General features: G+C 41.4%; 1 protein-coding gene across 4 annotated transcripts in view; it reads right to left on the bottom strand.

Moving 5' to 3' along the window:
* Positions 1–17,681, bottom strand: part of sez6b (seizure related 6 homolog b) — a 542,199-nt gene that overhangs the window by 35,723 nt on the left and 488,795 nt on the right. For all 4 annotated transcript variants that reach the window (XM_078166884.1, XM_078166883.1, XM_033632224.2 and 1 more), the window contains one exon: positions 1,484–1,678. In XM_078166884.1, the coding sequence (XP_078023010.1) occupies positions 1,484–1,678 (195 nt within the window). The remainder of the gene's footprint in view (positions 1–1,483; positions 1,679–17,681) is intronic.

Below are 17,681 nucleotides of genomic sequence, written 5' to 3'. Positions count from 1 at the left end.
AAGCAGCATTCAAAAACATTTTCTTTTAAAGATTAAACTGCTTTATCCAGTGTTTTTACCAATTTAAATCACTGGGTCTGTTTGTTTTTGAGAGGACGAGACATCTGTGGATAAACTGACTCACAATAAAAACCTCTTTAATGTCTAAATTTTAAGTTATAAATGAAAAAAGGTGAGCGCACATTCGCAGGTGCCGGGCTTGCGGCCTGTCTCCGACAAGCCGAACAGCCTCAAACAAACAGTTGTATGTCAGTGTTTTTACTGATTTAAATCACCTTGCCCTCTTGTTACGGAGAAAAAGAGACCTCTGTGGATAGTTCAGCATACCTGCCAACACTCCCGATTTACATGGGAGTCTCCCTATTTTTAACCCTTTCTCTGGCCCTGCTCCCGATTGGTAATTTCTCCCGCTATTCTCCCGATTTCATAGTGATATGAGTCAAATTAGTGTTTCGTGTGTCGTAGTACCTGGCAACCTAACCCAAACGGCCCCGCCCAACGTGCTGTGCGTGCTGTGCGTGACTGCGCACATTCAAGCTCACGTCCATGCCCAAGCTCGAGGCGGAACGTTACAAACTGAAAATGAATGAAACGGCTCCCAAAAAGAAGAAGTATGCGTCGAAATTTCAGCCTGCTTGGTGCCAGACCTTCCCTTTTCTAGTCGCTAGCCAGGTCAGCAAGTACCACACGTTTTGTAAGCTATGTCGGGCAGACTTTAGTGGGGAACACAGCGGGAAAATGATGTTAGCAAACACACACAGGCAGTGGAGGCACAGAGAGGAACTGCTAACATCGGCTCGTTCTTGCTGAGAGGTGTGTCGGAGGCACAAACACACACACACACACGCACACACACACGCACACACACACACCGTCTGACAGAGGTGTGGGGTTTAGAGACTTTACTTCACTCTGAATTTGTTGACAGCACTGTTTTGTTGTTGTTTTGTTGTTATTACTGTTCAACATGTAGACTCCTTCCTGTTCTTTCTGATAAAGGTATTCCTGGCAATGATGGTTCCTCAACACAACACACACTCACTCACACTCACACAATGTTTGCACTTGCACTTAACACACATTTTGTGATGTACATTGTAGCACATTTCATTGTAACAATGGATATTATTATTATTTAAGGCTCATTAAAAGTCATTTTGTTTACATATTTGTATTTATTGTATTCATTTGTGGTGTAGGGTTATATGTGGCCATATGTCTGTTCTGTGACAGTCAGTGTTGCACAGTTACCTGTAAGGTGATGGAGCTCATGTCTATAATCTCAATGTTATATAATTTCAACTTTCAAAGATAACTTGGAATCTACCTTGGTTCAAGGGTATGGTTTGAGTGAAATTAAAACTGAATAGACATGTAAATTTAGTTGGATTTATATGAAATGATTTACAAATATTGTGTCCTACATGTAACTCCTTGTTGGTTCTAGGAGGAAAATGGACACCCTAAGCTTTTATCTACTCACCTCTCTCGCAGCTTGGTAGGTCGCCGCTCCAAGTGAGGTCCCACTGGCACATGAGCAGCTCGGCGCCCACCACCTGATAACCAGGGTAACACTGGTAGGTCACCACAGTGCCCTGAACCAGCTCAGGATGAGATGTACTCTTCCAGCCGTTAGAGATCTCTGGAAGCTCAGGGCAGGTGTCATTACGAGCTACTTCTGCAGGTGTGTGTGGGGTGGGGGAGGTCAGTGTGTCAGACAGAGACAGCAAAGAAGACAGGAAATTAGGAAATGAATGTAAGGTTTGAGTGATATGAGCTTTTCAAGGCTGAGGACATGAAGATGTTAGTCAGTCAGTCTCTGTCTGCCCAACACTTTGATTCATAGCAAGAAATCTTAACTGCTGGCTAATTTGTCAGAACATCTCTGGGTATTCATGGTCCCCTGAGGATGTATCCTGCTATTTTCAATTACTTTCTGGCTTTTCCTCTATTAATTGTGAGCAAAAAACAGCAAAATGTAAGTGTCACATTGCAATGGAATTCATTTGGCACATTCATGCTCTTCAGAGGATCAACCCTTTAAATTCTGAACGCTTTGTGAGCTTTCCTTTAGAGCCACCCTCATGCAAACATATCAGCATTATAAAAAAAAATACAGCTCTTATCTCATAGGCTGACTGCCATGCAATTCTGCTTATATGGGTTTTTGAGAGGATGAACCTTTGTGATTTTTATGATTCAATGGTCTTTTCCTGAGCACTACCCTTGGGCATAGATAAGCAGTCTCGTCAGATTGAAACTGCTTAAAGTTAGTTGACACTAATATTCAATCATAACATATCTTAAAAATCTCTAAGTGTTAATTTTGGCAGCTATTCTAGATTAAGGGCCCTATTTAGATGGTCTAAAGCAGACAGCGGAGGGCACATAATCCATGTCGCATGTGTCATTGCTATTTAGATGCAGGCGCAGTTGTCATTTTCACGCCCTGCACCCTCGTCATCTAACTAGCAAATGAACTTGCGCTTCTCTGGGTGTGTTGATCTAAAAATGAGGAGTGGTCAGGCGCAGTTATGGCGCGTTGCTAGTTAGATGATGTAAAAAGCAAATGTGCCAGTGACCAACAAAAACCTGGTCTAAAGTCAACGGCGCAGTATTTCACTATTAAACAAGTTAGTAATATGCTTGTCTAGGCAGGTGCACAATGCACGTGCACTCTGCTCAGACACACATGAAGCAGCCACACATATGCAAAATATAACAAATAAAAATATGACTACAATGTGAAAGGTTATTATTGTGCACATTACAATATTTATCAGAAACACGTCTTAATGGTCAGTCATTAATCAGAATGATCTAAGTTTAAGTTTAAGTTTAAGTTTTAAGTTTATTTACTTTATTAATCCCCCTGCGGGGAAATTCAATGTTTTCACTCTTGCTTGTCATCAACACACAGGTCTGAAAGACACACACACAAACAGGACCTATACATGCGCAAAGTGGAGAGTGAGGGGGCTGCCCTTGGTGAGGCACCCCGAGCAGTTGGGGGGTTCGGTGCCTTGCTCAAGGGCACCTCGGCAGTGCCCAGGAGGTGAACTGGCACCTCTCCAACCACCAGTCCACGCTCCATATTTTGGTCCAGATGGGGACTCGAACAGGCGACCCGCCGGTTCCCAACCCAAGTCCCTATGGACTGAGCTACTGCCGCAATAGTAATTGTAGTAATAATGATCATCATAATCTGGGAGGTCTGCTCGCAGTGTCCGAATATACGGAACTGCGAGCAGACCTCCACGGGCTGATGATGCATATGAAAACGTTTGATAAACTTTATTTTGACATAAACACAACAATAACCAGCTTCTGTGAACTAAAAACGTAAACTTATAGCCCTACAAGTACAAATGTATATGTAAAAAAAATAAGCTTTTAGAATGTAAAACTGAAGATCATCTTGTCAGGAGGAGGAGGAGGAGGAGAATGAGGAGGATGACCCCAGCTCCGCAGCCAGCGCGCAGCCAGACCAGACGGCCCGGGTGCAGCGACGGAACCAGCCCTTCCTGCACCTTCAGGCGGGGGGGTTCAGGATGCTGGAGAGGGAGCTGGGCTCTCTAACCTCCTGGGTTAAAATAAAATAAATTGAATAATTTACAATTTGTTGACAGCGTTTCTCTCGTGCGTGCGTGCTCTCTCTTTCTCTCTCGCAGTCTCACTCTGTTTCTTTTCTTTTGACTTTTCTAAGATGACAGATGCTGAATATATACTCCCTATCTGATGCTGTGGCTGTTTGTGGCTGGCTGAGAGGGATGTGAACTTATTAGGTTGCAGCTGTGTTACTGTAATCAAATCAGGTTGGGTTTCCATTACGCGTGCCAAACGTGCCAATCCCCTTTGATCTGACATCAGATGTGACGGGACAGTCGATATAGAGATACATTTATCGTCTCCTCAGCTGTAAAACGCTCACTCTTTCCAGTTGGTAGGTCCACCATCTAACTAGCTCTCCGCTGTGCGCTCCAATCACGCCTCGTTTAAAGGGAATGAGAGGTGACATTCTGATTGGCTTATTGAATGATACGCCCAAAACACACCCATGACTAATTCACAGAATAAGTCCAACCCTTTTAGACTCTCCGCCATGGCGCACAGTCTGAAAATGGGCTGTCTAACTAGCAAGTGACTGGGACACACCCATGCAGTGCACGCCTGGCGCTTTGCGTTTTAGACCATCTAAATAGGGCCCTTAGTCTTAGTCTTGAGATTAAAATGCTTATTAGTTTTTGTCACATTCTAGTCATTTTGATCTTTTACATTTTTAGTCTAGTTTTAGTCCACGGAAATTCAAAATGTTGAAGTCAACTTTTAGTCAATATGTTATCTATATGTTTTTTTATCTAAACTAATCCAGTTCATGTATCAGATATTAAAATCACTGTGACAGGTTGTAATAAAATTTAATTCAGTTATTTTCGATAACTACAAACAATTTTTACACACATACAAACTATCATTTCTCCAGCAGTGTTTGACAGGTTTAAGGGGTGATTTACAAGCACACACTTACTGATCATTATTTAAAAAGCTCAACATCTCTCTATTTATACTCTGAAAAAAAACTTTGACACCACAAATAACTAATCCGAGACAACTAGGATTTGTACCCAGGTTCATTGTAAACTCTGACTTATCCATCTCACTGTTAAGGAGCAGAGAAGTAACGTAATTAAAGCCAGAATTCTTTCTTAATCTGCAACATGTTAGTCTGGAGGTTTAAACTCGTGTCCTCTCACAGAGTTGGTGATTAAAACTAAAATTTCATCTCTGTTAGAGAAAACTGATCCGAGTTCAGACTGTTTACTTACAACACAGCTACACTACACAGATAACTGAGCCTCCTACAGTACCTGCTTGTCAAACAGCATCAAACCATAAACCCTCTCGAGTCAGCATCTGAGTGGAGTCCTGCAGGGATTAGCTGTGAAGTCCGACGGCCAGTGTCCGCTTGCTCCGCTGCTGTTCAGCGGCTAACAAGCCGAGCTAACTGCTAACAGCCACCGCTGTAACTAACAAACTCCACAAATCCATTCAAAACTTCCACCATCCACAGTCAGACACACAGCTGATTATTTACTGCTGAATTACAGCTTACAACACGCACCAATGGCTGACGCGGCTCCATTGTAAGTGTTTTTGCTGGCTAGTGAAACATCCTGTTGATTTACTGTCGATTTGAAAGACAATGGGACAGTCCAGACACCATCCCCCGCGACCACCAGCTCCAACCCACCAGTATCACCTCCCCCACCTCAGCAGGGGCCTGCCACCCCCTCAACTGCCCACACCTATGGCCCACTCCTCCTCCCCCACCACTACTCTCACTATCCAGGAGAGGGATGTTGTTATGGTCCGGCTCTAAGACCATCACAAATAAGGAAACACATGGGGAGTTACATAAAAAGCAAAAAATCAAGAATAAACAATATAACCAAGTATTATAATGCAAACTAAACTATACACAACTCAAGTAAATGCAATCAATGCAGCACGGTGCCAGGGGGAAAAGAAGAGGCACCAAGTTCCCAGGAGGGCAGGTTTTAAAGGGCTGGAGACAGTGGCCAGCTGCCTCCAATCACCACGACCAATCAAGCCACCAGCACTCTGAAACAAAAGAACATAACACAACACCAAACCCTAGTGGAGGCCCTGGGGCCATCACAATGTCAGCAGGCTCTTTATGAGGCAGAACCCCCACAAAGTAGCTGGACCAGACTCTAGCCCTTTTTAGATAGGAATTGTGCAAATTTACAGGAAAGCCCAATCAGTCTTCTTTCAGCATTGGCAGTATAAAAACAAAACTGGGGAGTGCAGCAAAATGCCGCCTACCAACTTTTGTTTTTACAGAATGCACCTTTTTCAGGGTAATGGTGGGCGTGAGCAAGTTACAAAACGAGTGGTTCAGTGTGACGTAAACAGTGACGTGGGAGGGAAGCCACGGCTAGTCAGGCAGTGATTCTCTCATTCTCTCTCTCAGTCGTCCCGTTCCTCACCGTTCCTGTCATCTGACGGTTAATCGCCTCTTCGTTTGCGAGGGCAAGGAGGGCACGCAATTCCTTGTCTCCCCAGTTGCTAATCTTTTTTCCCTCTTGCTACCAGCTGCTCACTAATTCCTGCAATCAGCTGTTTCCTGTTTATCCACCGCCAGTGGCTCGCATGTGCGGCGTCATCAACAGCTCCTCCAACAAGTCTTCAACAGCCCCTCCCATTGTGGAAGGCCGCCTCGGTCTGTTTAAGCTAAAAGGGTTCGGCCTACGAGGTGAAAAATTGGGCGTCTCGGATCAACTCGCCATTCCGCCTCTCTGTGTATAAACGCTCGCAGCTGGCTGGCAAAACGTTTGCGGAAAATCTGGCAGTGTAAAACGGACTACAGTCTCTCCGTCCACCTTGAAGCACTGCAGCGACCTGCTGCCTCCGGTGTTCACCCACATCTTTAACACCTCAGTGGAGACATGCCATGTGCCAGCCTGCTTCAAGACCTCCACCATCATTCCTGTCCCCAAAAAGCCAAGGACCACAGGACTTAATGACTACAGACCCATCGCCCTGACCTCTGTGGTAATGATGTAGCCTGAGTGTCAGACTGAAGCTCCCAGAACCTTCAGTCTGACATGGCTTCCATTGAAGGCGATTTACAAGGGGGAGGGAATTTGATTTTTCCCTAACCCAATCAGTAGAGATCAACGACTCACCCAGAATCTGACGTCATTAGTATCCATGCCTCGGGGGTGCTGAAAACAAGCGATCATTGCCCGTCGTGCACACCCAGCTGCATCACTGTGAAATCCAGTTTAGCAGCTTCCTTAATTTGGTCCTCCATTAACACGAGTAGTAGTGAAATACCTTGATAGCATCACTAATGTGGTCTGTAGGATCTGTAGCGGTCGCCATTGTTGCTATCCTCACCAGTTACCCACCGGCGTACAGCTTGACATCAGCGTGGCGCTGATTGGCTAATCGCTAGACCCCCAGTGTTCATTGGTCCGTCCATCGTTTGGACAAGATAAATTGCAAATTCATTGAAGTATGCCAGACCAGAGATGCAAGCCTACTCAGTTGAGCGGGCAGGGTCTATGGTCTGGAACCAGGCTAGTAATGATGTCCTTTAAGCGTCTTGTGCTGTCACACCTCAAGGCCATCATCGACCCTCTCCTGGGCCCCCTGCAGTTCACTTACAGAGCCAATAGGTCTGTAGACGACACTGTCAACATGGCCCTCCACTTCACCCACCAGCATCTGGACTCCCCATCAACCTACGCCAGGTTCCTGTTTGTGGACTTCAGCTCTGCCTTCAATACAATTATCCCGGCTCTGCTACAGGACAAGCTCTCCCAGCTGAGTGTGCCTGACTCCACCTGCAGGTGGATCACTGTCTGACAGGAGGCAGCATGTGAAGCTGGGGAGACATGTTTCTGACACCGGGACTATCAACACTGGATCCCACCAAAGCTGTGTTCTTTCTCCTCTGCTCTTCTCCCTGTACACCAACAGCTGCACCTCCAGTCATCAGTCCGTCCAGCTCCTGAAGTTCGCGGATGACACCACCCTCATTGGACTCATCTCTGACAGGGATGAGTCCGCCTACAGGTGGGAGATTGACCAGCTGGTGCAACCTGAGCTCAACACTCTTAAGACAGTGGAGATGGTTGTATACTTCAGGAAGAACCCAGCCCCTCCCACCAAAATCACCCAGGACCTCAAATTTGCTGAACATCAGCTCCCTTATAAAGAAAGCACATCAGAGGATGTACTTCCTGCGGCAGCTGAAGAAGTTCAACCTGCCAAAGACAATGATGGTGCACTTCTACTCTGTCATAACTGAGTCCATCCTCACCTCCTCCATCACCATCTGGTACGCTGCTGCCACTGCATTCTGTTGATTTTGCACATCTGTACTTTTAAAACCGATTCTGATTCTGATCCTGGTGCAGACTATTTACCACAGACTGTAAAAATAATGGACGTAGCAACCGTGACGTCATCCATTAGTTTGTGGACTGCCATTTTGAAGTCTCGAGTTTGGCATTTGGGATTGAAGCAGGAGCCAGAGGACACTACGCACACCCACCTATACTGGCAACCTGACTGAAAGCTGCACCCGGTTTGCCGTGCTAAATCACCACATAAAGCTAGCCTCCATAATTTGAGGTGAACATAAGAGTATTAAAGAGAAGTATTAAAGTAATCTTAGTAACATTAGCTAATTGCATACATGCCTACATTTAGCAAATATTACATATAAGCAGGGGGGAAAGTAAGCTGGTACGGTCCGGTACAGCGTACCACTTAAAGATTCAGTGGCGGTGCGCAGTACCAGGAACAGAAGAGAGCGGCTGCCTGCTAAAGCCCACATTCAGAACTAGTCACGGCCACACTTTAGGCCAGAAAATAGATCTGCTAGCAATATATGCAGCTTTAAACACCGCTTTGTCTGTTCATTAATTGCTTTTAACTCGTTCCGAATTGCTTCTGAACAGTCCGTGCTCTGTGCGGAGCTTTGTCCGGACTCTGGACATCTCCCTCTCTCCCCCAGCCCCTCCCCTGGGAAAGAGTCCGGCAGTCTCCTATGAGCCCAGCCTTCAAGACGTGCAACACTCCGTTAAATGCCATTCAGTTCATCAAAAAATATCCCAATTAAAATTAGTAGCATAATAAGCAGATGTGTTCCATGTTATTTTGTTTAATTTCAACAACACAGAGAACAGCTTGAACAATCTGCGTGTGAGCTAATGATCAGGTATTTCACTCTCAGCAGTACGTGACTGCGCATGCGCGTCTACTTCCGAAACACAGCGTTTAGGGTGCGTTTGATTTATTGTACTGGGACGTTTGACTTCCACAACTGGAACATGGACGTCAAAAAACGCCATTTGCAACGGGACAGGACAAACAATACATGAAACCAACGAAATTCCACACATTCTTGTGGTTGGCTCAAACGCTGTCAGTGTGATTTAATTAGCAAATATTTAAATAGTTTATTTTAGGTTCAGGTTGATCAATGTTTTTTACAATGAAAAATAGGTTAAGAGGAAAAGAGAGGGAAAAAAATGACATGCACGGGTTTAAGTGTTCATTAAGGTTTCATATATGCCAGCACCCTAAACATTAAAACAAATATTTTACTATACATGTTATGAAGTGTTTCTAATTTTTGTTCTACTCCATACAGGTACAATACAATATTGAAATGTTTTTATTTGTTTGTTTGGTTTTTTAAAAATGCATTAAGTAAGGAGAGGTGAACAATATGAAGCAATGAAGGTTTTTTGTAATAGTACTGGCAAGAATTTAAAACTACTTTCACCCCTGCATATAAGAGGAGTAATGTTAACCTTGTGATGTTACTGTAGCATTAGCTGAAGTTAACATTACCATGTGTAAGTTAATGTTAAAGTGTGTGGTGTGTAGTTAGCGTAACTGCAGTAATGCGGTGGTTAACTGTAACATTGGGCATCTTGGTGTGCTGCTCGTTCAAAAGCCAGCAGATTAAATTGATCTTAATTCAGTTAATGTTAGACCACAAAAACTGTTATTGATTAATTAGTGTGTTATTATTAACATTGTTTGGTTATGGTCAGTGTTTGTAGGCTGTTTTTTGCATGCAGGTCCTGTTCGTTTCAGTGTTGTCAAAAACATCTGTTAGAATGATTTATTCTTTCTCTTTCAGAAAATGTAGCAATACTGAGTGCTGCATCACTTCATGTTCACCCACACAAAGCCACACAAGTGAGTAATAGTTACTTTTCTATTGCTGTTTAGTGTAAAACAATACAGAAGACTTTTCTTTTACATCTAAACTGAGGGAATAGTGTCTTTTCAGATAACTGTGTGGAGCTCATATGATCAATCTGATACATTCCTCACTATAGCAATGTTGTTGTTTTTTCCATCCAGCCACTGTCTGGATCACTGGAGCTTTGTCTGGTGTGGGGCTGAGAGAGCTACAGAGACCATAGAGAACAGCCTTGGTGTTGATGATATTTACATCCATGAGTTCGTCAGAGGTGGAACACGTCTCCTTCTATCTCTTTTCACGTAGTCTCTACGAGCCAGAGCAGCTCTGGATGTTCTCCTCATCCACTGTGGTGGGAATGACCTGGGAGATGTACCAAGTGTCAACCTCATCACAGAAAAGAGCAGGACCTGCACCACCTCCACCTGCAGCATCCAGACATGAAGATCATCTTCTCTGGCACCACCCAGAGATGCAGGTGGAAGGCTGCTGCCAATTCGAGGAAGACTGACAAGGCCCGCAGGTTTGTGAGCAGTGTTATGGCTACATATGTTCATTGTTTAAGTGGCAGCTTTGTACATCACCCTCACACATGGTTTAACACTCCTGGGCTATTTGTGAACAATGCAGTTTATTTCACCATGAGGAGAAATTATATTTTTGAAACAGTGTCCATTAAAGCCCGACTTCAACAACAGTGAAGTGTTCATGTCCAACAGTTTGTTCCCCATTGAAGTTGAGTTTCAAAGGATTTTTATTTTTAGCTCAGTACATAGCCCACAGTGGCAGTCCTCATGTGGTGAGTGTTATTTATATATATATATATATATCTATATATAGATATATATATATATATATATATATATATATATATATATATATATACACACACACACACACACACACACACATATATATACATATATATATACACATATACATATACATATATATACACATATATACATATACATATATATATATATATATACACATATATATATATATATGTATATACATATATATATATATATATATATATATATACACACACACATATATATATATATACATACATATATATACATATATATACATACACATATATATATATATATATATATATATATATATATATATATATACATATATATATACAGTACAGGCCAAAAGTTTGGACACACCTTCTCATTCAATGCGTTTTCTTTATTTTCATGACTATTTACATTGTAGATTCTCACTGAAGGCATCAAAACTATGAATGAACACATGTGGAGTTATGTACTTAACAAAAAAAGGTGAAATAACTGAAAACATGTTTTATATTCTAGTTTCTTCAAAATAGCCACCCTTTGCTCTGATTACTGCTTTGCACACTCTTGGCATTCTCTCCATGAGCTTCAAGAGGTAGTCACCTGAAATGGTTTCCACTTCACAGGTGTGCCTTATCAGGGTTAATTAGTGGAATTTCTTGCTTTATCAATGGGGTTGGGACCATCAGTTGTGTTGTGCAGAAGTCAGGTTAATACACAGCCGACAGCCCTATTGGACAACTGTTAAAATTCATATTATGGCAAGAACCAATCAGCTAACTAAAGAAAAACGAGTGGCCATCATTACTTTAAGAAATGAAGGTCAGTCAGTCCGGAAAATTGCAAAAACTTTAAATGTGTCCCCAAGTGGAGTCGCAAAAACCATCAAGCGCTACAACGAAACTGGCACACATGAGGACCGACCCAGGAAAGGAAGACCAAGAGTCACCTCTGCTTCTGAGGATAAGTTCATCCGAGTCACCAGCCTCAGAAATCGCAAGTTAACAGCAGCTCAGATCAGAGACCAGATGAATGCCACACAGAGTTCTAGCAGCAGACCCATCTCTAGAACAACTGTTAAGAGGAGACTGCGCAAATCAGGCCTTCATGGTCAAATAGCTGCTAGGAAACCACTGCTAAGGAGAGGCAACAAGCAGAAGAGATTTGTTTGGGCCAAGAAACACAAGGAATGGACATTAGACCAGTGGAAATCTGTGCTTTGGTCTGATGAGTCCAAATTTGAGATCTTTGGTTCCAACCGCCGTGTCTTTGTGAGACGCAGAAAAGGTGAATGGATGGATTCCACATGCCTGGTTCCCACTGTGAAGCATGGAGGAGGAGGTGTGATGGTGTGGGGGTGTTTTGCTGGTGACACTGTTGGGGATTTATTCAAAATTGAAGGCACACTGAACCAGCATGGCTACCACAGCATCCTGCAGCGACATGCCATCCCATCCGGTTTGCGTTTAGTTGAACGATCATTTATTTTTCAACAGGACAATGACCCCAAACACACCTCCAGGCTGTGTAAGGGCTATTTGACCAAGAAGGAGAGTGATGGAGTGCTGCGGCAGATGACCTGGCCTCCACAGTCACTGGACCTGAACCCAATCGAGATGGTTTGGGGTGAGCTGGACCGCAGAGTGAAGGCAAAGGGGCCAACAAGTGCTAAACACCTCTGGGAACTCCTTCAAGACTGTTGGAAAACCATTTCAGGTGACTACCTCTTGAAGCTCATGGAGAGAATGCCAAGAGTGTGCAAAGCAGTAATCAGAGCAAAGGGTGGCTATTTTGAAGAAACTAGAATATAAAACATATATATATATATATATATATATATATATATATATATATATATATACATACATACATACACACACACACACACATATGTATATATGTATATATGTATATATATATATATATATATATATATATATATATATATATGTATATATGTATATATGTATATAGATATAGATATATAACACTTGGTAACACTTTTCAGTATTACCAGCTCTGCTCTTCCTCGTTCCTACACCCTCTCTTGTTCCCTTTGTGTTATTCTCTTACCACCTCATGGTCTTTGACACTCTCTGACCCATGTCGGCCGTAGCTGTATCAAATAATAAAACATTAGAGTTTAGAGTTCATACAGTTTATCATTTTCAGTTATTATAGTTAATATCATATATCATATATGTAATATATATGCTGTTCCAAGAACATGATTTAGTCAGAGAGAAGATGTTACTGGGGTAAATTTACATTATTACATTGCCTTATTGTCTCTTTCATAGTGACCAGTGTTAACCAACTATCTGTTACCATGTAAAGGCTTCAGAACAGCTTGGATTTTCCACCCGAGCGCTGCGCTCAGAGTTGAAATTATTTGAACTTTAGTCTCGCTCACCAGACATTTCTCAAGAAAAGAAAGCTCTGGCTGCGCCAACTCTCACTTTAAGATTGGAAAAAAACTGCCTCGGCTTTTTTTATTTCTTTCAACCAATCACAATCGTTCTTGGCGGTGCCACAGCAAAAATATTGCCGGGGGGAAACAGGTTTTGGTGTAACACGCCCACAAAAATATTGCCTACAGGACGCGAACCATGGCAGAAAAATGGCTACATCCCCGCAAGATCAAACACCGCAAAAGTTAGTAAAGGACGTGTTGAAGGTTGAAAACTGCTACACAACCGGAGGTGGTAGGGCAGGACTTCAGCGGGTGGCTCGTTCCGCCCAATGAAAGGCTGATCTATGCAGTGAACTTCCGCCCACTCAGACTATTTGAACTTTGACCGAGTTTACCTCTGACCTCTGCGCCGCACCTGGCGTTGAGCGAAGCGTGTTGTTCTTATCATGTGAAGGCCACTTGAACCTGCTACATATCAGTCTGGAAATTCATCGGTAAAAAAACAAACAAACAAACAAAAAAAAAACAACACTTTTTTTTCTTCCTTTACAATGTAAATTGCAGAATCTGTCTTGAGAGATTAGCTACATATAAACTGTCTCACACACAAGGACTTATAATGAATAATGACTCCTGTACATTTTACACCTTTCGTCTAATACATAGGAACTGCTGCAATAGCTTTTCCACTGACTATTGCACTATCCATGGGTGCAGATCTGATGACAAGTTTGGGGGGGACACAATCAGTTGTGATTTGTTTTTAAATGCAGCGTGCAAATCATGCCCACAGAGCGCTTGAGATTGCCAGCATATTTCACGATTTCATAGAGGCTCATAACCATCACTAAGTCATTCAAAAAGCACTACACAGAGAATCATATTCTTGTTATGACCACTCACGTTATCATCTCTCACCTCTCACAGATTCCCAATTCTCCTCATCATCTTTTGTGTTTTTCAGAAAGGATCCGCACCCATGGCACTATCCTCACTTTAACTGTAAAGGCAGCTTTTACTCCTTCACCCATACCAGGATTTGGACTTTATTCATTAAATGAAGACTACATTAACATTGCTACATTAAGCACTGAAAGCTATACATTGAGTGTTATTTTTATACTGTGATACTCATGTCAACCATTTTTACTGTAATTTATACCTGTTACTAAATTTTCAGTATGTTGCACTGGAAATTCAACTACCTCTCTTCATTTTGCAAACTTTTCTTGTAACAGTTAAGTTCACCTTTTCCTTGATCCACAGCTGTACTGTCACATTATTTAATTTATTAATCACATTGTATTATATATATTCCTAGTGTTGCCCATGGATAATAACATTGTTGAAATTGTTCGTTGATGGTTTTTAATGGTGCATGTCTGGTCTAATACTGTACACTATAATAAAGCAGAAACAAATTGATGGTTTTGCTAGACTTTGTAATTAATTACAACACTATTTCTATATTAGCTTTAATAAAAACATAAATGATAGAACACATGTTGCAGTCCTTGAACACTGCCAAAGAAAGTTATAAGATATTACAGTTTTTGCTTTCTGGTGTATTTTTTCTGACATTTATTATGACACTAAAAAAAAACACAAAATGTCCTTCATTACGAGGCATACAGGAAATCTGAAATAAACCAGATGAGCATTCTGTAGTTCCTGAAAATGCACCCAGAAATACAAAACTATTTTCACAAATTACCAAGGCGTTAAACACTCTTTTTAAAATTGTAATTACTGTAATTTGGAATAAAACTAATGCATGAGCTGTAGCACACTGACATCTTGTCAGTCTCTTTCAAATGAAAAAGGACATGTGATGTGAATCACTAAAGCCAACTGCTTTGAAATGAAAATCTAATTGTCAAATCTTCATTACACACAACAGAGTTTGTATGCCTAATTAATACTCAGTACACATGTAGCCTATTACAGGAGTCACATTTTGGGTGGGAGGCACGATGAAGATAGTTTCAGTTTGATTATTTTAAAATTTATTTACATCACTATGAAAGCTGCCAGACTTGATTGTTTTTAAGTGTTTGCTGTAATTATGTCATTTTTTTTAATCAAGTCTTCATTTATTTAAAAGATTCCAAACAAAATCACACAATGGCAATGACTTTAAATGCAGGAAAAATATACTTGGAACTTAACTGTTTAAGGTACGTTGATTTTGAATATAGAAATATTACAGTTACCACTTACAAAAGATAAAAAAAATGGTATGAGAATGAAGTATCCTCTTTCATAAACACACTTATGTAAATTGTAACAATCCAAACTGCATTAAAATTGGTCCAAAATTCTTTGAGTTTGAATGATTTGTAGCAGCTGGGCTGTTTGTTTGACTGCTGCATTCGCACAGAAGATTCAACTGCAATGTGAATCTCCGTAATGAAGTGAACAAAACTCTGTCTGGTTACACCTGGTACTGTGTTTTATTCTCTTTAAAAGTAGAAGTAGCCTATGGTGTCCGACATGTCTCCCCTTTTAAATGAACTTTTGCAAAGTAGTTACTTATTGGAGCTCAGTTTCCTCTACTCTGACACACTTCCACTGATCCACAGTCAGTCCTGTCGAGTGCTGCTGTGTGCCGGTGTATGCGGATACGGACCAAACCATTGTGAAGGGGGTTGATTGGGGGGAGGATACAATCATTTTAAAGTTATAAATGCATCATGTTGCATATATAATTGGCACAAGTGCTTCCCCACCCGTCCCCCCCTGGGATTTCGGCCTATGGTTAGTAGTTCAGTTCTGTCTTCTCACGATGAGCATCCACTTGCAACCTGGTCCACTGGATCACCTAGAGGAAAGCTTTACACAGACAAATAAATGTGTAAATAAGTACATGTGTCAGGTTACCTCCTTCACAGACTTTTTTACATGAAAATATCACAACCTAAATTTCTTAATGTTCAACAGAGGTCACCACTTTATTTAAGCTTAAAAGAGGTGTCTGTCTGTTGCATTTACACTTATTTTTCATATGTAACAGTTAAATGAAGCTTTGTTATACCATATTCACTTATGTAACACACAATTAAATTCAGTAAGTGTTAAAGACGATGTAAAAACAATTCAGCAGACAAGCTGCAAACATTACATGTCGACATTTAAGCCAACAGCTGACCACAATCAGTTGCCTGCAATAATGTTATGACAATAACAAAGTTTGGGTTTATGGGCCGTCAAACCTGATGTTAACTTGCTGTATAACCTCAATAACCAACTCTACCTTAACCAAAGACGCAACATTTAGATAGAATAACGTCATTTCTTGAACCACGCTGAACATTACGTTTTACGTTACACACATACACTTTATTGTAATTGCACACAGTCTGCAACATTTTAACGTAATATAACTGATACCTAGTCTAGCATTAACCTTACCTTAACGTTACACTGCCTGTATGGCAAGTGTATCACTTACAGAGCATAACTTTAGCTAACTAACATTAACGTGGTGGAGCTTTATTTTCCAGCCTCACACAGACGCCCTTTGTTGAAAGTGTTATCACCCTAAATTCTAACACTTCTGTATTACGTTGAGACTTTGGTGCATGCCGGTTAGCAGCTAGATAGTGAGATAATGACCTAAGCTAACAAGCCAGAAAAACAATGATACATGCTAATTAGCTCTAACATATAAAGGGAATAATAATAGAATGTCACTTACCGAAAAACTGGAGTAATGGTGTCATGGACGGTCAGGTGGTACAATGATCTGCACAGCAAACCATATAATTTGCTTGATAGTTGTACAAAAAAAATCTCCGACAGGCTCCGGCAAGCCGGCTCCAACACCTCAAAACTCGGCAGAGAGGTGAAGTTGAGTGGCTTGCAGTGAGGCCTAGCTGACAGCCTGTCAGTCAAAGTGGCCGCGCCCTTAATTATGCCGAATTTTAAGCGTTAATAACATTCAAATGGGATTGTTATAAAAAAAGTCACAGTTGTCATGAATGATGAAATAAGCCACAGAGATCAAAACCGTTTTTTTTTTTTTTTTGTACCTGGCTGTAAACATATTTACATTAGCTGTAAAGTTGCATTGTTACATGAAAGTCTATGGGGATTTGCTCTTTTTTGGAGCCAGCCTCAAGTGGCCAGTTGATGAATTGCACTTCTTGGCACTTCCACATTGACTTAACTCGCTTGCTATTTACTGGAGTTTACCAGCCTGTCGCCCCTGCTGCATTTGAAGATGACTGCAAGCATGGCCTTTCTTGGCTTTCAATGTCCAATAGTCCACTGCTAACATTTCATGTCTCATCAATGAAAATGAAACATAGATTTTAGCTCGTCATTGTCTTGTTTTCGTCATGGAGAAAAGGTCGTTGATGAAACATTTTTGTTGTAACATCAGTCAATGCAGTTAACACTGATCTATTAAATTTTTATTTCTCATGTTGGAAACATAGGTCAATGTTGGAAAAAAAAAACTGGAAGGTTTCTAAAACAGCATGTTATGAAAGACCGCAGAATAAAATGACAGTGATAGATGTCAATAAAAGGCAAATTTTAACCTCACACATCAGCAAACAAACAGAGGGGTCAGAGCCTAGTCTAAGCCAGCCTGTATATATTTAAAATGATGTGCTTGTCAACTGTTCCAACAGCTTCTGATAACCACATCTTTCCAATGTCAGAATTGGGGAGCTCTCAAGTTCTCTTTTTTTCATTC

The sequence above is a fragment of the Epinephelus lanceolatus genome, chromosome 4, assembly GCF_041903045.1.
Source record: "Epinephelus lanceolatus isolate andai-2023 chromosome 4, ASM4190304v1, whole genome shotgun sequence".
NCBI lineage: Eukaryota > Metazoa > Chordata > Actinopteri > Perciformes > Serranidae > Epinephelus > Epinephelus lanceolatus.
The sequence above is the reverse complement of the archived record's forward strand: the minus strand, read 5'-3'. Positions and strand labels throughout refer to the sequence as shown.